We start from the raw sequence: 19,462 nt of genomic DNA, 5'->3' as shown, positions 1-19,462 counted from the left end.
AAGTGGGCAATGCCAGATTGCTGTGATCAAGGCTGGGATGGGACCAGGACCCAAAACAAGGCCAGTCGAAAACATGCCTTTAATGGAAATTAGGGATACTGCAAGATGAAAATCTTCAGTTGGTAATGAACACACAAACAAGACTTCATCAAACCCAGTGTGCCAGGTACTGGGCAAAGCCCCGGGAGGACACAAATGCCTCTTCATGCTCTCGAAGAACCTACAAGCTAGCTGGGAAGATAAGTCTTTCACACCACCTCCTGAGAGGATCTGATCTCGAGCGAGTGTTCCAGATGCCAGGGGGATAAATCACTGTGAGGCAGGAAGCCTGGGGGAGGTGTAGAAATCCTCGAGGTGGAGAGCCAGAGCGTGGCAGGAGAGGGAATGCAATTAAGCAGAGGCAGAAACCCACGAGGCCGTGTTCAGATAACAGCGCTTGGCAGGAACAGAGAACATGTACAGCAATGTCCCAGGCGCCAACAGAGAACAGCAGTAATTCAATGACCCGAGATGGGGAGCATCCCCGTCAGCGGCTGGGAGACGTCAAGACTGAGGCAGACACATTTCCCCACTATCTGCAGCTGGAGCCACAAGGAGGCCCCTCTGGGCTGACCCAACTCTCACTCTCAGGGAACAACCCGTCTCCCATTCAGTAAGGGCCAGCTGGGCAAAACCTGCTCTCAACCTGCTGCTGCAGCCTCATCAGTAAGGGCCAGCTGGGCAAAACCTGCTCTCAACCTGCTGCTGCAGCCTCATCAGAGACCCTTCTCTCCTCTTGCAAACCTCCTGAGGGTCAGACCCCTGCCATTTCTTTGATCCTCTAGAGGTCTAGATTTCTTTTTTTTTTTTTAATGTTTATTTCTGAGACAGAGAGAGAGAGACAGCATGAGCGGGAAAGTGACGTAGAGAGAGGGAGACACAGAATCAGAAGCAGGCTCCAGGCTCTGAGCTGTCAGCACAGAGCCTGATGCGGGGCTTGAACTCACAGACCTCGAGATCATGACCTGAGCCAAAGTCGGTCGCTCAACCGACTGAGCCACCCAGGCGCCCCTAGAGGTCTAGATTTTTAACTTCAGAGCCAGGTCATGGAATCTTATCCTTTATTGGACAGATGTGGGAAAGGAGATGGAGAGGTTTAGTGACTTGCCCAATACTGGCCAGCCAGGTAGATGGGAGAGAGGCCCTCCTGATGCCAGATCAGCAGCTCTTCACCCTGCCCTTGGCCTCATTCTCATCCACAGTCACATCAGGTCCCCAGATTACACTGGGGCTGGCCCTCCCAAGACCAGGAAGGAAAAATCTGGGTCTGTCAATACTGTAGGTATGAAGAGTGCAGTCTAGTTATTAAATGATGCACAAAGAGCTTTGGAGAACTTTTTATTGTTTAAAAATCATAATTGAGGCTTCAAAAAACATACAACCCAACACATGTCCCGATTCCAGTCCCGGACTTCCGGGAGAGCACAGATTCCCTCCCATCTTGCTGCCCACACCACTAGCCAGGACCCTGCCCTGGGGAGGCTGCCTGCCCACCCTCCTGCCCACCATGTGATATGTCACTGGCTGGGGAGGGGTCCTGGGGTGAGGTGGGGGTGACTGGCTCCCTGCACCCCTCACCCCCTGCACATATGCTGTCTGTGAGACATGTATGGTAAAGGGGCCAGTTCCCTGGGCAGGGGGCCCCAAGGGGAAAAGATAAAGAGCCATTCCCGACTCACCCCACTCCTCCCCAGCCCCCCAGCTCAAGGGAAGCTGTCATCATCATCTTCGGCCATCTCCTTGGCAAACTCCAAGTCCTGCTGCTCTCGCTCGCGCCGTTCCTGGGGCAAGAGGTGGGGTGAGGGCTGGGCTGCTGGGGACCAGTGAGGCTCTCTCACACAGTGCTTCACCGAGCCCAACCCACCCCAAGGTCAGGGACTGCCAGAGCTTCAGAACTACTCCCAGCCCTTCCAGAAATTGCCCCCCACTCTTCCCTCTCTGTAGGGAAGTTTGAGCTTTCAGTCTTATCCAAAGCAGAAAGCACCTTACCTCTGCAGACTCCAAGTCCTTGTTGTACGATTTGGGAGGAAACCTCATGGCCTGAATGAAGCACAGTAGAGACAGGAGCAAGATAAAGACAAGGCATGCACTGAACATATGTTTATTGTGCTCCTTCTGTGTACTGGGCACCACAACATGAATTAGGCTATTCATTCTCTAGTTTAGTCTAGTGAGGAGCTAGACATGGAAGGTAATTACTACTATACCATGTGGCAAACACTGCAAATGAGAATCAAGACATTCTCACTGGCCAGGGAGGGGGACTGGCAGTGAGGAGGAAAACAGAGGAAAGGAACTGACTGCTTGTGGGAATGGAGGAAAGGCATTCCAGGCAGAGGTTTCAATGTGTGAAAAGGCCTGGCCTGAGTTCAGTGGGGCCAGCCGGGGGGTGGGGGTGGGGAGGGAGGAGAGGAAGGAAAAGTGGGTAGAGAGGAAAAGAGCACCTGGGAAGTGAGCCTAGAGACAAGGGGAACCAGGTCACAGAGGGCCTTTCATGTCTCCCCGAGAACATTTACCTGATTTTAAGCAAGGTCACAACATCCCTAGTTTCTTGGGGCAAGAAGAGGCCAGGAAATTTGGCAAACAGAGGGCACCTGGGTGGCTCAGTCGGTTAAGCATCTGACTCTTGATTCCGGCTCACGTCATGATTTTGGGGAGCCCTGGGTTGGGCTCTGCACTGACAGCACAGAGCCTGTTTGGGATTCTCTCCCTCTCTCTTTGTCCCTCCCCTCCCTGCTCATGTGTGCTCTCGCTCTCAAAATAAACTTTAAAAAAAAAAAAAAAAAAATTTGGTGAACAGTACCAGCACCCAACTCAGTGCCTGCCACAGGATAAGAGCTTAACGACCTTTTGAGGAACTAGATACCCACCCTACCTTTTCCACAATTCAGACTTCACTAAGTGTCTTAAGACAGTGATTTCGTTTAATGTCCTCAACCCTGCAAAACAGACAGGGCAGGTAATCTCCCCATCGGTTTCATAGATGGAGAAACAGAGGTTCAGACAAGGTGAAGGACTCAGATTTGGAAGCAAATCTGGAACCCTGTACTGTGAATCCATCTGGTTCCCTCCCGGGCAACCAGACCCTTAGAAGCAGGCGAAGGTCGTATAGGCCCACATGCCAAGTCCTTCATTCACTCTGGGACCCCCTGCCCTGCCATTCAGGGACTTTACAGAGATGGTCTGGGATCTAGGCCAACCTCCTCTGAGGAATTCGCAGGTGCTGCTAACCCCCCTCTACAGCCCCGGCTTCTCACCTTGACGGACATGTTGTGGATATCTAGACAGAAGGAGATGCGCTGGTGGAAGGCCAGCTGGGGCTCACGGGTGGAGTAGATATCAATCATCTCCTTGGACTGGACGTAGCCCTTCTCGTGGTTGATGCTGGCCTCAATGACACCATCCCGGATGGCCTGCCGGCCCCCAAATAAAGGAAAAGTCACCAGAAAGCCCATCTTCTAAATCTGAGAACATCCTGTCCTGTCCCTCTCCTCCTCACACTTGTACACTCACTCACGTACACACACTCTCTGGCAACTTCCTGGCCTCATTGTAAGGCCAGCACTCCCTGAAAAGACCATGCCACTACTGAACCCATTCCCTTCCTTGGCCAGTCTCCCATTCCCACCCCTTGAAATATGGCAGGAGGGTAGCAACTGCAGTCCCGGAACTGGCCCCACCTTGGCAACAATGAACTCTGCATCCTCTGGGCTATCCAGCTGCAGCTTCTGGGCGATGTCGGCCAGGGAGATTCGGGAATAGGAAAGGCTGATCATGCGCACACCTGGGAGAGGAAGGAGCACTGGGGTGGGCAGGGTGGCCACAGACCCTCTGCCCACCCATGGACACCCACAGGGTTGCCACCATCCCTTGCAGAAGCTGATCTGGGTCCTGCTCTTCCAGCAGCCTCTCAGACTCAGATCCACACCTGTCTTAATGACGTTGTGCCGTAGTCGGATGATTAGGGTATAGGTCCCATCTGCTTGAAACTTCTCTCCAAACTGGTCCAGGACCTGGTTGAACTTGGCAAGGTTTCCGGTCCTGACAGCTGGAGCGGGGAGGAGTGGATCAGATGATGCAAATGGGCAAACCCACTGAAAAGGCCACAGCGCTAGGGGTCTGGCAAGCTCTGGGAGCGGGACCACCCTTACCTTGAGTAAGAAGGAAGTAGGGCATGAGCGAGCGCTTGAGAGATGGCTGACGGAACTGTAGCCGGTCTGGGATCTCCCCAAGCAGCAGCTCCACCACAATCAGAAGCTTGTGCACCTGGCAGTGTGTGACACAGGAACACAGTGGGCAGGGAGCCCCAGCAGGAGGGAGAAGGGAGAGAAATGGGGCTTCAGTGCAGTCAGATGCATTGGGAAACAGGGAAAATGGCACTGCGATTAGGCCCATGCAGAGCTGGGCGTGGAACTGAAGATCTGCCTCCAGAGCCAGGTACTGGGAAGATCTGCCTTTTTGCCCACACTGAGCCCTAAATTCCAGTTAATCTGGCTAATCCGTACACACTGCTCTGCCATGGCAACAATCTGGAAGTACAGGCCAGATAGGTATGTCCTGTGGCTCCGAAATAGTGAGAAAACAGGGCTTAGTGGCCTAGGGAATGGAGTGTGGGTCAGCCAAAGATGCTGGTTAGAGAGGTGGATCGTTCCTGGAGGAGAGGAGGTGAATGTGTAGAACAAGTTATCTGGGTAGAGGCAGAAGCTCAGGAAGGGGACTGGCAGAACCTCAGTGAATGACCCGGGTATGGATGCAGAAGGCTGGCTGGAAAATTTGGCCCTTCCTTCTCCATAAAACTGTGAGTACCTCTGTGTGTCTACCATGGATTCAGTACCATGGGAGGAAAACCGTAAGAGGGGTGACGCCTAGCAATTAAGGAGCTTCCTACCAAGTGGGACGAACAGGAACACAGACAGCTAGATCGTGTGATATCAAGAGTCACAAGAGAAGTAAGGGGTTAAAATGGGTAGTGGGCTGGGGGCACCCAGGTGGCTCAGTTGGTTAAGTGTCCAGCTTTGGCTCAGGTCATGATCTTGCGGCTCATGAGTTCGAGCCCCACCATCGGGCTCTGTGCTGACAGCACAGAGCCTGGAGCCTGCTTCGGATTCTATGTCTCCTCTCTCTCTGCCCCTCTCCTGCTCTCTCTCTCTCTCTCTCTCTCTCTCAAAAATAAACATTAAAAAAAAAATGGGTGGTGGGTGATCATGCCCACACCCACCCATATAATACCCATGATGTTGCCCAGTTCCCTGGAGTAATCCATGAGTGAGGGGAAATGCAGGAAAAAGGCTAAAGTTAATATATGCCATAGGATTCTGATGAAGCAGAAAAAGGAAGGAGGTTGTTTCAGTCAAGGAAACAGATTAGAAAAGAGGTGGATAAGTGTGAGGACACACCCCAAGAAAGTCTGGAAGGCGATGAAAGATGATGGGCCAGTCTAAGGACGTGCTGTTTTGAAAACCAGGCTGAGCTCAGAGTTTGGAGACAGTATGCTAGTATATACTCACTAGCTAGGAAATGCTGAGTAACGAAGTCCTTGGTATCCTAGTCCCTAAAATAGGTGGCAGTGGCACCGGACCGTAATGCCCAGCCTGCCTACCTCACAAGACTGTAATGCTCTATTGTGCAGGTAAGGCAGAGCAATGCAAGCTTCCTGGGCAAGGCAGGCACGGGCCTGGAGCTCTTTTTAGTTAGGCAGTTGTGTGGAAGCTGGGTTGGTAAAGGGGGGGATGATGACCAGAAATGCTAGTGGCCTGAACAAGGGCACCAGTGATACCAGAGAGGAGACAAATACAAAAGACATGGGGACAAATCAACAGATAACTCAGTGATGTGGAAGGAGGGGTGGTGGTGGTGGTGAGTCTGGGATGATCCTGAAGCTCCTATCTTGATTGGGAGAGCAGAAGGAAGGACTGGTAAGGGGTACTCAGAGGGGTTTGCTTTGGACAAGCTTTGTGTGAGGAGTATCTATACAGAGATGTGTGGTGGGAAGCTGGATTTGTAGATCTGGTGTTCATAAGAGGGGTCAGAATTAGTATCAAGCTGAAGTCTGAACCCCCAAACTCATATGTTGAAGTCCTTAACCCCTCAGGACCTCAGAATGTGACTACACAGGCACCCCTCAGCGATATCACAGGTTTGGTTCCAGATCACAACAAAGTGAGTATCACAATAAGGTGAGTCAAAGGACTTTTTGGTTTCCCAGTGCACACAAAGTTGTTCACACTGTACCATAATCTATTAAGTATGCAATAACATTATATTAAAAAACAAAAAACACTATATGTACCTTAATCTGAAGATATCTTGTTAAAAAACGCTATCATCTGGTCTTCCAACAAGTAGTAACCACTGATCCCGGATCAGCATAACTGATATCGTAATGAAAAGTTTGAGGGGTGCTTGGGTTGCTCAGTCAGTTAAGTGTCTGACTCACGGTTTGTGAGATCAAGCCCTACATGGAGCTCTGCACTGACAGCAAGGAGCCTGCTTGGGATTCTCTTTCTGCCCCTCCCCAGCTCATGCACGCACTCTCTCTTAAAATAAACTTAAAACAAACAAACAAACAAACTTTGAAGTATTGTGAGGAAGACCAAAATGTGACACAGAGAAATGAAGTGAGCAAATGCTGTTGGAAAAATGGTGCCGAGACACTTGCTCGTTGCAGGGTTGCCACTAACCTGCAATTTATAAAAAGCGTGTATGTGCAAAGTACAATAAAATAAGGTATGCCTGTATTTGGAGACAGAGCTTTTAAAGAGATAATTAAGGGGCATGAGGTCATATGAGTGGGTCCTAATCCAATATGACTGGTATCCTTATAAGAGATTAGGATACAGTCAGGCAGAGAAGGAAGACCATTTGAAGAGATTAGAAGATGACGGCCATCTATAAGGAAGAGAGGTCCTTAGGAGAAACTAACCATGCGGACACATTGATGTTAGACTTCTGGCTTTCAGAACTATGAGGAAATAGATCTCTGTTGCTTAAGCCACCCAGTCTGTGGTAGCTTGGTGTGACGGCTCAAACAGACTAAGATAGTTAGAAATGGATTCTGGTGAAGCATCATGGAGGTCTGTGTTGAGCCATGCAAGCAAGGAAGCTCACCCAAGAAGAGAATGCGAGTTTCACTATGGGTGAATAAGCTTTCAAAGTGCTGTAGACCCTACTTTAAACCTGAGGCCTCTTTTTACACATTTTCCTTCTCTCTGCTTTACTTCAAGCTAGCTTCTCTTTTTCCATCCCTTCCTAGCTCCTCCAAGGCCTTGGCCCATCACCTGTTTGCTTAAGTCCCTCTGGGTGGAAGTTTCCCTAACTCTGCTTCTTCCTCTCTCAAGCAACCACTCCATCTCTTTCCTGGCCAAAGATCTCTCACTCTAGCCCTTTCTGCTCCTTCCTGCTGCCTGGCTCCACCACAGAAAACTCTGAAACCTTATCCATCTTTACCAGAGTAAAGTCTGGTTTGAGAATCCTACTTTACCCCACAATGTCTCTCTCCAGGACACAACAATTTATATGCTAATTACCTGTGTTTTCAGAAACTTTAGTGTATGTCCTATGTTGTAAGTAATCAACATTCTGCACACGTACTGTGTATGTCTGAAAAGCCATTCCCTTCTGGAAAATTCTACCAATTTGCAAGCACCAGATTAAATTTAACTTTTTAAAGATGTCTTTAATTATTTGACCAAAATCAAACCTGTCTTTGTTTTTTTTTTTTTAATTTTTTTTTTCAACGTTTTTTATTTATTTTTGGGACAGAGAGAGACAGAGCATGAACGGGGGAGGGGCAGAGAGAGAGGGAGACACAGAATCGGAAACAGGCTCCAGGCTCCGAGCCATCAGCCCAGAGCCCGACGCGGGGCTCGAACTCACGGACCGCGAGATCGTGACCTGGCTGAAGTCGGACGCTCAAACGACTGCGCCACCCAGGCGCCCCAAACCTGTCTTTCTTTGAACTTCTGAACAGAAACAGACCAAATCTCAACTACACTGACTTAATCATTGTACATTTTCATCCTCTCCTCTTTCAAGCGCACTAGGAAGTAGAGGTCACGTTGACGTGGGAACAGAGGTTTGTAGTCGAGAAACCTGGGTCCAAATTCTGGCTACCAGGCTCTGTGACTTTACAAAGGTTCTCAAACCTTTCTAGGTCAATGTTCTTTACCTATCTCACAGTGCCTAATACCAAGGTCACCACTCAAAAAAAAAAATCCTAGGGTGACTGACAGCTATCAGGTGGCCAAGGTTTATCTCCACCCAAACCAGTCAGCCTTATGGAGATTTTCTGGATTCCCTGGTTACAGAGAACACTGCTCCCAAATGGGCATGTGAGAAACCAGAGAAGAGCCTGGGGATTCTCAACATAATCCAGGCCCGTGCCTGGAATGACTGTAAAGAGCGCTGGGGCAATGGGAATATTCTAAACCTATCTACCAAGGAGAATACTCTCTCTGAACATAACCACCAGAGGTGCAGCTAGTATCTGCTTAATGTGCTTTGACCAATGTTATTACCCATAAATGCACTATGCACAATGATACACCTTTTGGATAATGAAGGTTAGGGACACCTTCCCTGGCCTGTGTAGGGAAAGAAAACCAAAGCCTTATCAGATGAGTAAGTAGTGTAGGGATGAGAACTGCTGCTCACCGTCTGTTTGAAGCCGACAGCTGTGTGCTGAGGGGCCTTGCGAAGGGCATTGGTCATTGTTCTCCGGGCCTCTGAGTACTCCAACTGAATAGCTTTGATTCGCCCTGGGGGCAGAGAAGGGAGTGGGTCAAGAGAATGGCATCATCCAAAGCCCCTTGCAAACCAGTGTCAAATGGGTGTCTCATGCACCAAGTGAGCCTGAGACACCTTCTGATCTGACTCAAGGGTCGGGCCCATCGCTCACCTGTGTAGTAGAGGTACCTGGCCCACTCATTGTTGTTGGCCTGCTCGGGGAACACGGACTTGGACACCAGCTTCTCAGCCTGGTCGTACAAGCTGTAGTGTAGGTAGTTCCGCAGCAGGAGGTTCAGCAGGGTGGCCTGCCCATCCGCATCATGCCGAAGGGTGGCTGTCCGGAGCCGAGCATGCAAGAAGCTTCAAGAAGGAAAGAAAAGAGATATCAAAGGGCTCAAATAAGAACTCTTTGAATTGCTTTGACCTCTCCATTCTCTCTCAATTCCAAAAAAAGTGACACAGACTGCTTTTCTGGTTTTTCACTGAATACTCAACTATTGAGTGCCTGCGGCGTGAAGCACTATTCTAGGTGCACCAAAAGGACACAACTCTGCATCCTCGTGGGGGTGACAGACAATGATCATGATAAGTAAGTGTATTACTTAGCATGATAGGAGGAGATCAGGGCTATGGAGAAATGAGGGTAAGTGTAATAGGGAACACAGGAGGTGAGGAGGATGGGGTTGCAATTTTAAATAGCTTGATCAGGGTAGGACTTGCTGAGAAAGGAACAATTAAACAAAGGCTTGAAGGAAGTAGGGAGAAGAGCATTCTCGGTAGAGAGAAGAGCGTGCCTGTCATGCCCCAGGAAGAGCAGGGAGGTCAGTGTGGGGAGTCAGGCGAGCAGAGGGTGCTGGAGTCAAGAAGGCAGTAACAAGGGCCAGAGCACATCAGGCTTTATGTGCTATCACGAGGACTTCAACTCTTCCCTGAGGAAAATGGGGAGCCACCACAAGCTCTAAGCAGAGGAGTGAAATGTTTTCTAGCCTGTCCTTCCACCCTTGACCTACCAGTCAGTACTCCCTTGATGTGGAGTAAAGGGAAGAGCCTGGGGGATAGTTCTTAACTTTAGGGTCAGACCTTGGCCACCCGTACCTGCGCACCACATCCAGCTTGTCCAGGAACTCATAGACCCGGGCATGATAGTAGTAACACTTTGCGGCCACAAGGTCCAGGGCCCGGCGGTTCTGAGTGCTGATCTTCTGCATTAGGTCATCAGAGATCTTCTGTGCCTGGGGAGGCAGCCAAAAGAGAATCTAGTAGCAGTTCCTCAAAAGCTTGGACATGGAGCAATCACATGAACCAGCACTCCCCTTCTACGCATAAATCCAGGAGAACTGGAAACACGTTCACATAAAAGCTTGTATGCAAATGTTCATAGCAGCATTATTATTACCAAAAAGTGAAATGATCCCTCCAAGTGCCCATCACTGGATACATGGATAAACTAAATGCAGCATATCCCTACAATGGAGTATTATTCACCCACAAAAAGGGCTGGACTACAGATCCACACTACGACATGGACAAACCTACAATACGTTATGCTAAGTCAAAGAAACCATACGTAAAAGGCCATGTATTATAGAATTCCATTTATATGAGATGTCAGAATAGGAAAATCCATGAGCCAGAAAATGGAGATGAGTAGTTGCTGGAGGCTGGGGGGAATGGGGAATGACTATTAACAGCAATGGCGTTTCTTTTGGGGGTGACGAAATTATTCTGGAATTAGACAGTGATGATGGTTGTACAACCTTGTGAACACACCAAAACCCACTGAACTGTACACTTTATTTTTTTATAACAGTTTTTAAAGTTTATTTATTTTGAGAGAGAAAGAGCCTGAGTGAGGGAGAGGCAGAGAGGGAGAGAGAAGAGAATCCCAAGCAGGCTCTGTATTGTCAGTGCAGAGCCTGACACAGGGCTCAAACTCACAAACTGTGAGATCATGACCTGTGCTGAAATCAAGAGTCAGACGCTTAACTGACTGAGCCGCCAGGAGCCCCATAATTGATTTTATATCTTCTTTTTTTAAAGTTTACTTATTTTTGAGAGAGAGAGAGAGACAGAGAGAGAGGGAGGAAGAGAGGTGAACTAGCAGGGAAGGAGCAGAGAGAGGAGACAGAATCTGAAGCAGGCTCCAGGCTCTGAGATGTCAGAGCAGAGCCTGACGGAGGGCTCAAACCCAAGGGCTGTGACATCATGACCTAAGCTGAAGGAGGATGATTAACTGACTGAGCCACCCAGGCGCCCTTCATTTTATTTTAAGTACTCTCTGTACCCAATGTTGGGCTCGAACTCATGACCTGGAGACCAAGAGTCAGACGCTCTACTGACTGAGCCAGCCAGATACCCCTGAATTGTACACTTTAAAGGGGGTGAATTATGGGGCACCTGGGTGGCTTAGTCAGTTGAGCATCCGACTTTGGCTCAGGTCATAATCTCACAGTTCATGGGTTGGAGCCCTCCCATAGGGCTCTGTGCTGACAGCTCAGAACCTGAGCCTGCTTCAGATTCTGTGTCTCCCTCTCTCTTTGCTCCTCCCCCACTTGCACACACACTCTCTCTCTCTCAAAAATAAATATTAAAAAACTAAAAATATAAAATAAAATAAAGGGGTGAATTATATTTAGAAAGAAACAAAAACCAACTCAAGGCAAGGCAAGGAAAAAACAAAACAGGAAATTGAGAGGGACCTGTCATTTCTTAAGCATGCTCTTGGGACAGTGGCTGTGATGGCAAAGAAGTTGGCCCCAGTCAGAGGGAGAAGTGGTAGAGCAGTATCCATGGAGTTGTTCAGTCCCATGAAAAGAGCTGCTACTTATTAAAATATTGTGAAAGCTTACTATATGCAGATCATTGTGCCAGTATTTTACTTAATGCCAACAATGATCTTGTAAATTGGGCACTATTTTCCCCATTTGACATAAGGCCAGGAGAAATTAATTTGCCTAAGGTATAGCTGGGATTTGAACGTTGGTTTCTATCTCCAAATCTCTATCCTAACAGAATCCACGACACCGGCACTATGCCACAGACAAGCACAGAATGGTGGCCGCCAGCCCCTTCCCATGGTGTCTGAATGGGAGCTGAGGGGGTTTCCTGGATGTGGAGTTAGGTGTGTTCCCACATGGGGTAAGAGTCTGGGGGGCTGTTTAAGAGCCCAGTGATTCTCTCCATTTCTTCACCAGAGACAATCTCTCCCACAAAACCCATGCACTGCTTGAGACATGTTAACCTTGCCCACTGGCCCTGGATACCTCTTTGTAGCGTTTGCTGTTCATCAGGAAGATGACCACGAGGAGCTGTAGATAGGCTTCCACCTCAGGCAGGAGGGGTGCTGATGCAGCTTTTCCTGTTCGGGGACGGAACTGTAAATCAGCTTCGGTGTCCATGGGCTAGGAGAAGACATGAATTACTGTGGAAAAGCTCAGTCAGATCAGCCAACCAAGAATTTACTAAACACTCACGATGAATGCCTACTATGTGCAAGATTTTTCTAGGTATTGGGGATACAAAAATAAAGATGGCACACAGTCACCTTCTGAAAGAAGTCAAGGAGGCTGGCAATAGAAACAAGAAAAGGGTTACAGGAATGTAACAGACATCTTTACAGAATATAATGGGGACAGAAAGGATGATGTAAGGAGCCCTCAAAAAACCTACAATCTAAGTAGAGATTAAACCACCACACCTGGAACCACTGCAAATTTGATCAGATAGGGTTTAATAAAGTAACATTAATTCTAGAGATGAGATCAAGAATAATGAGATATAATTTTTTTTTTGTGGGAACAAAGGAAATTTGGGGGAAGTGACATATACATAGTACTTATTATCAGATCTAGTCACCAAAGCTGGAATAATATGCAACAGATCAAAAAGCAAACATGTTGGGTGAATTTAGAGGTATAGGGTTAAAAAACATTCCAGGTGAGGTTGGGGGGAGGGTGCTTTCTTGTTCCCAGACAATACACTCTTCTTCATCATTCCACCTCAAAAGGGATTGAGTTTTCACATCCATGGAACAGCCTGTGAGCGTATAGGATTTTAGTGAGATGAAGGTGGCTGAAGGGACAACGTGGTTTGAGAAGGGTCAGGACCTGTACATAAGGGGGATTTTACAGCCGGAAAGGAAAAGGAGAGGTCTTTCGTGGCATGGAGACCACTGCCTGCACCAAATTTCATCAGCATTCACTATGTGCCAGGGAAGGTTCTAAGACATTCCTTTACTCAGCCTCATCCCCCGAATCTGTTCACTACATTTAACAATGAAAATGAGGCATAAGGAGGTTAGGTCACTTGCTCAAGTCCCACAAGTACCAAATGGTATAGCTGGGGTTCAAATTTGACTCCACCTCCAAAAACTGTATTCTTTTTTTAACATTTTATTTTGGTTTTTTATTTATTTTTTGAGAGAGAGCACACTCACACAAGATGGGAAGGGGCAGAGAGAGGGAGAGAGACAATCCTAAGCAGACTCCACCTCACAAACTGTGAGATCATGACCTGAGTTGAGATCAAGAGTCAGACGCTTAACTGAGCCACGCAGGTGCTCCCAGAACCTGTGCTCTTAACCACTGTTTTATACGTCCTCCTCAGTGAGGATTCAGAGGTGGTGGTACCTTCTCCTAGGACAATGGAGACACCACCCAACTGGAGGAGAGTGCTTGTGCTGAGGAGCAGCGTTAAGTGAGTTTGGTTCAAAGGGTGCTGATTCCCAGTTTTTTTCCCTGACTCAGAAGAATGACACTATAGGGCAGAAAGATGGTTCCCTTGTTAGGGGACAAATGAGTCTTAAAATGGGCTGCTTTGCTTCACTACTCAGCTACAGCAGGTAATCAGGTCTTCAGGATGGGAAACATTACATCAAGGGGTGGGGTGGGGGGATGTGGTCTGAGACCAAGCCTGCATCCTTTAAGCACCTGACTCACTCACCTCTTCCAGGAAGGGTAGCAAGAAGTCTCGAGTGGCATTATTTGAGGTGAAGAAGCCATGTACAGCCTTATACAGAACGTAGTGGTTGAGGCGACGTGATGTGGAAGGGAGCATCCGCAGGGCCCTTAGCACAAATCGAGGCTCCTTGCCCGAAACTGCCTTCTCCAGCTGTTTCACGTGCTCTTTAATGTCTGTGGAGGACCACAGAAGAAAACAATGTTACTTCCAATTCTTCCTATTCCCTCCCACCCTCCAGGCAAGTAGTTCTAGAGAACCTCTTATAAAAGGGCAAGATGTAGCCAACCACTTCTTTTGCCTAGTAGGGTTAAGCAATACTTACAGATGCCAAATAATGATTTTAAGACATAACCAAGAGACAAAAATTAAAGCTCGGGTAGGGGAAAGGGTAGAGGGTGACAGAAAGAGGAAGGTAAAGAGAAGAACAAAAAACAAGACAAACACATGGAGATTTAACAGATCTCTATACAGGAAAAGACTTTCTAAATGTAAACAATGGTAGAGGGGCACCTGGCTCAGAAGGCTCTTGATTTTGGCTGTCATTATCCCATGGTTTGTATAGGACTTGGCACTAACAACACGGAGCCTGTTTGGGATTTTCTCTCTCCCTCTCTCCGCCCCTCCCCACCCTCTCTTTTTCTCAAAATAACTTAAAAAAAAAAAAAAACCGCAATGGGAGAAGTCATACACATACACACACACACACGTGCGCGCACACGCATGATGAACTCCACTCTAAAAAATCCTTCCGAATAACTGAACAAAAAAAATATTTGCAACAAATGTGACCAGAGAGTCATGTTCTTATTTTACAAAGAACTTGCATAAATAATTAGGACAAGTAAAAATGAACACAAATGGGGCGCCTGAGTGGCTCAGTCAGTTAAATGTCTGACTTCGGCTTGGGTCATGATCTCACGGTTTGTGGGCTGGAGCCCAGCATCGGGCTCTGTGCAGACAGCTCAGAGCCTGGAGCCTGGAGCCTGCTCTGGATTCTGTGTCTCCCTCTCTCTGCCGCTCCCCCACTCAGAGAGAGAGAGAGAGAGAGAGTGTGTGTGTGTGTGTGTGTGTCAAAAAAAAAAACATTAAAAAAAAACCACAAATAGACAATACAAAAAGAAATATAGCTAACTGACATGAAAATACATTTTACTAGCTTTTGAATAATTGCAAATGGAAATGTTTTCAACTACCAAATTGGTAATATTTAAGAAATCATAACAGAGTTACCAGTGAACAGGATATTTCTGTTGGTATAACATAAATCAGTACAGTTTCTCTGGACAATACCTACCCAAAACCTTAAAAACGCCTACCCTTTCAATTCAGGCATATTTAGAATCTATACTGAAGAAATAATTGTAAAGGTAGACTAAAAACCTGGTCACAAAGATGACTGTTGAAAAATTATTTATAACAGTAAAAAACTGGAAACTAAAGTGTCTAGGAATAAGGGAATACATTTCATTGGTAGTTTCTTAGTTACCTTTGTACACTTAGCATAGGGTGCCTGGGTCCCATCAATGACACAGTAATGATAACTGCTAACATTACAGAGAGTTTACTATGTGTCCATCATTAGAGAGAAAACCCAATGAACAATCTGGTTCCACTTGATCCAGAGCTGGGAAAATAGCACAAGGGTCACAGTGGGAAGCTCTGTCTACCCACTCCAAATGTGGATAGGATCTCTAAGAAAAATGTGAATTTGGAGGAGCAAGAGGGCTGTAAGAAACTGGAAACAAGCACTTAGGAGAAAAGAAATGGAGGAATTGGTTCATATTTTAGGTCGAAGATATTAGGAACTCAAAGATGACACCTAAAAACTTGCAAGTCTGTAAAATGTTTAAACTCTTTAGAAACAGGAGTAAGGGAGCAGAAGTACATTGGGATTGTTGGGGAACCTTCGTTACAGAAACAAGAAAGCAAGATACTGAGTAGAAAGTCTTCTCTTAGGTGAATTTACTAGAGATAGCTGGCAAAAGAAAACTTTTGTAGTCTTAAAATTCAAGGGCCAGTATTCTGCGTCACCCTGACACCCTTTATACACAAATACAAACACTGGTTTCTGGTGGGATCAATCATATGCTGGGGGCGTTAGAATCAGTTCGGTGGATGTAAACAGAGTAGGTCAGAGAAGACCTAGAAGAGGGAGTCTACAGGCCCAGTGAGACCTACTTCTAGATGCAACTCAGGCAGAGGAAGGTGTGTGTGAAGGGAGGAGTCCGGAACCTGGAGAGAAGGTTCAGTTATTGGGACTGGGGTCGGGAGTGTCAGGGGACTGGAGGTGGGCACTGGGGATATTCCTAAAGAACCGGGGATGGTGGAAGCTGCGCTCCGGATCCCGAGGAGCGCTGTCATCCGTGATCACAGCACGTCCCCGGCCCGGGCTCTCGTACCCTCCAAGGTGACGGTGTCCAGCTCTCGCTGGGAGTGCTCAGCCGCCGCCGTTTTGCTGTCAGCTTCTCCCGCTGACGCGCCACCCGCCGCCGCCTCCTCTTTCATCTCCACATCCTGGGGAGTCGGGGGCGGCGGTGGTTCTTGCTCCCCTCCGCCCGGCGGCGGCTTTGCCTTGTCCGCGCCGCGGCGGCGCCCCGAGCCCTCCTGTTTCATGGTGCCCGGGGTCGCGGCCTACTCCGGGGACAGAGACCGGGGGTTCGCGTGAATCCTCGCACCAGAAATCAGGAACCGAGCCGGGCCTGCACACGAGCGCGGGCTCGCGACGGGCCGCACGATGACTGAGCAGCTGCAAACCCTTTCCCGGCGCTGGGCCTTCTGGGAAACGCCAGGCCCGGCGGGCCGAAAGCCGAGTCCACAAAAGGGAAAGAAATCAACAGCCGAGGTGCAGGATGGAGGCGGATCTTCGAGGCCCCGTATGGGTTTGCCCCGCTTTCTTTGGAGTGCTTCAGTGTGTTGATTTTCTTGTGTTCCTCTCGGGTGCATTTCCACGCACGTCCACGAGATGTCCCCTCAGCCTCCAATCTGGGTTACCGCGGACTCTTAAGAGCGCCCGAACCGACGTGGAGTAGGTAGGGCCTTATCGTAGAGCAGGGCGTGATGGCGTCATGAGTTGCCGGGCGGTTTCTTGCCCCCACTCGCTCAGTCTGCCCCCAGTTTAGGATAGCGATCGAGATTCTCGAGGCTCGTACTCAACCGCCGTCCAGTGCATCCAGCGCGTGGGCAGAAGCTACGAAAGAGATATGTGAGCCCCGAACTGGAGAGTAGGAGGAACTCAATGGGATTCAGACTTCTTGTCAGATTTTAGCTAGTGCCGAAAGTAAGGCATAGAATCTTTGTAGCCTGGGAAGGCGGATGGGGGTGGGGTGGGGAGGAGAGTACCCTTGTGTACAATCACTCCAGTATAAAATATACGGGACCACTCTATGTGTGGCACAGGGCCAGCATGTTCGGGGCGCGAGGTTATAAAAACAGCCCTAGAATGTAGTCTGCTAGAAGCTCCGCTCTGCAGTGTATTGTGAGGCGGGAGGAAAGCCGGTGGAAGCCCCTATTGGGAGAGGCTTCAGGGAGTCTGCGGGGTGCCTGTTTGCCTCCAGACACTGTAGTGAAACGGGGAGCAGAATAATAGTGTACCTAAAGAGAATCTAAGAATCCCCAGGGGGATGAAGTTGAACCAGAAACCCTGTCCACTTACTTTTCAAAGGAATCCTCCAGTGATTCTGCAGGAGGAGGATACAGGTTCCAACTTCTTAAGACAAAAAACAAACCAAAAAAAAAAAACCCTCCCTCCCTAACTTGGAACTTGTATCTCTTCTCTTGATGGAAGTCCTGAGGTGTTTGTTTGTTTGTTTTTTACAGAGTGACAGAAGTATATTAATAGTTAATGTTTAACTTTGCACATAAATCTAGTTTGAAAAAGATATATTAGTAAATAAGTACCTATTTTTCCCCAAACTTTAAAAACTTACACGAAACCTGGGATAAATGTACTGAAATTAGATTTCCTAGGCAGCACTAGAAAACTCTGTGGTGGAAGAGTATTTGCAAAGAGGAAAGCAGCTACAAAATGAGAATTTCAGAACTAGAGGATAATCGACTGAGCTGTCTTTCAGATACGATTTGTGTGACGCTCTTTTCCATGTTTTGGTCCCTTCCAAATTGTGTTATTTTCTAGAAAATCAGCATAAAAAACATTACAGATAATGTCTTATATAAAGATGTCTTATATGCTGATTTTCTAGCAAATAATACAATTAAAAATTACTCCCCATGGGGCGCCTGGGTGGCGCAGTCGGTTAAGCGTCCGACTTCAGCCAGGTCACGATCTCGCGGTCCGTGAGTTCGAGCCCCGCGTCGGGCTCTGGGCTGATGGCTCAGAGCCTGGAGCCTGTTTCTGATTCTGTGTCTCCCTCTCTCTCTGCCCCTCCCCCGTTCATGCTCTGTCTCTCTCTGTCCCAAAAATAAATAAACGTTGAAAAAAAAAATTAAAAAAAAAAAATTACTCCCCAGAGCAAAAATCTGCAATAAAATGTGTAATAGCTTGTGTATAGTAGCTAGTTTAATAAAACATTATCCAAATAATCAGTTACTACTGTTGAAAATTTATAGTAAGAAATATTAAAAACAACAAAAGACTATCTCTGTTCCCAAATTTAGGCCTATTTAAATGATTTTCAATATAGCCTAACCCAATGTAGGGGTTACATTTAATAAAATCTTGCTGACCAGACTTCTAAGACTGTGATTATGTAGGTGGTCCACTAGGATCAGTTGGTTCCCTTGCTTAGCTGAATTATATTAGATTCCTACCATGTGTTTCTCAAATTGAGGAGAATTATTAGGAAAAGATCCATCATCCACATGCTCACATAAAGCCTCTCTCTCCACCTCGTACCCATGTCCCACTCCCTGTAATAAAAACTGTAAGTTAGTTGTGGGAAGTCCTGAGTTTTAAACCAGGTCAGACCCTACAAAACAATCTAGCTCTGTTGTAAGGTCATAGAGAGCAGAGGAATATGTTTTGACCATATTCTTTATATTCAAATGTAGAAAGGATATTGTCTCCCCCTTGTCATACTATTGCTGCAAATAGCTCCTTGAACTAAATGGAAAAACATGTTGTCTGATTTTAGGGAGCATGCCTTGACCAATTCCTCCCTAACTGTCTCTGTGCTGCCTTGGGCTGTGGGATGGATAACAACTTTTGAATCATCACTGGAATAAACTCATTAGAGCCTCTTCTTCATAACACCGTATCTGTCACTCAGGTGGGTGAGAAGGGTAAAGGAGAAAACAGACAAGCTTTGTTGTTCATCCTTATGAAGTTACCTTTCTGGATAGTTATGGTGTTAGATCATCTCTTTATTAAGTATACATCACAAGAGAAAAACAACCAAGTCAGCAGATAATTACTCAGGATGTCTTTGAGCAATGTAGTGAGGCATTGAAAGATGCCCCAGAATGGGGGAGGATGGCTTAACGCAAAGCTTTTGGCAGTTGATCATGAATTCTTGTTGAGTGAGGGAACCAGTCGGGGGAGGGGGGTGGCCAAGGAGGGGAGAGTCTGACTCCTGGGGCCAAAAACCTTGGAGAAATTATTCCACCTATAAAACTACTTTAAAAGAAATTGGTGAAAGATGTTAAAACCCAGCTTCAGGCAGAGGAGGATGGTATGAACCCAGTAGTTATATAAGATTGCAGTATCTATATTTGCAGGTCCATATTGTAAGCCCACATTACTTCCTCCCACAACCACCCTGAATTGAGGGCAGAAGAGAGA

The 19,462-nt window shown here is 47.4% G+C and overlaps 1 protein-coding gene and 1 long non-coding RNA gene across 4 annotated transcripts in view; one reads left to right on the top strand and one right to left on the bottom strand.

The window, feature by feature from the left end:
* Window positions 1-1,364: 1,364 nt before the first annotated feature.
* PSMD3 (proteasome 26S subunit, non-ATPase 3) lies at window positions 1,365-16,476 on the bottom strand. 2 transcript variants are annotated; one of them, XM_086687219.1, is made up of 12 exons: window positions 16,125-16,476; window positions 13,708-13,898; window positions 12,030-12,167; window positions 9,862-9,998; window positions 8,936-9,126; window positions 8,692-8,795; window positions 4,191-4,305; window positions 3,968-4,087; window positions 3,720-3,823; window positions 3,297-3,452; window positions 2,029-2,079; window positions 1,365-1,852 (listed from the first exon to the last, which is right to left on the bottom strand). In XM_086687219.1, exons 1-12 carry the CDS (start codon window positions 16,336-16,338, stop codon window positions 1,715-1,717), a joined length of 1,659 nt encoding a protein of 552 aa, XP_086543345.1. In that variant the 5' UTR covers window positions 16,339-16,476; the 3' UTR covers window positions 1,365-1,714. The 2 variants fall into 2 exon arrangements, with proteins under 2 accessions (XP_086543345.1, XP_025773356.1); XM_025917571.2 differs by having other exon boundaries at window positions 1,365-1,820.
* A 4-nt stretch (window positions 16,477-16,480) lies between these two features.
* Window positions 16,481-19,462, top strand: part of LOC147574345 (uncharacterized) — a 31,839-nt gene continuing 28,857 nt past the window's right edge. Inside the window, exons 1-2 of one of the 2 annotated variants that reach the window (XR_015244145.1) lie at window positions 16,481-17,002; window positions 18,816-18,950. This is a non-coding gene — a long non-coding RNA (uncharacterized LOC147574345). The remainder of the gene's footprint in view (window positions 17,003-18,815; window positions 18,951-19,462) is intronic. The other variant, XR_015244144.1, reaches the window with a different exon arrangement.

The sequence above is a fragment of the Puma concolor genome, chromosome E1 (assembly GCF_028749965.1).
Source record: "Puma concolor isolate L17-30 chromosome E1, mPumCon1.1.hap2, whole genome shotgun sequence".
In the NCBI taxonomy this organism is placed as follows: Eukaryota; Metazoa; Chordata; class Mammalia; order Carnivora; family Felidae; genus Puma; species Puma concolor.
Note: the sequence above shows the minus strand (reverse complement) of the source record. Positions and strands in the feature narration are given on the sequence as shown.

What these genes read in the sequence shown, in the direction of transcription:
- PSMD3 (XM_086687219.1), bottom strand. Translation starts at nt 16,338, where the DNA reads ATGAAACAGGAGGGCTCGGGGCGCCGCCGCGGCGCGGACAAGGCAAAG. An exon ending in CAGAGTTCATTGTTGCCAAG is followed by an intron (nt 3,453 to 3,719) that starts GTGGGGCCAGTT and finishes GGGGGCCGGCAG; the next exon opens with GCCATCCGGGATGGTGTCAT. An exon ending in AGGACTTGGAGTCTGCAGAG is followed by an intron (nt 1,853 to 2,028) that starts GTAAGGTGCTTT and finishes ACTGGTCCCCAG; the next exon opens with CAGCCCAGCCCTCACCCCAC.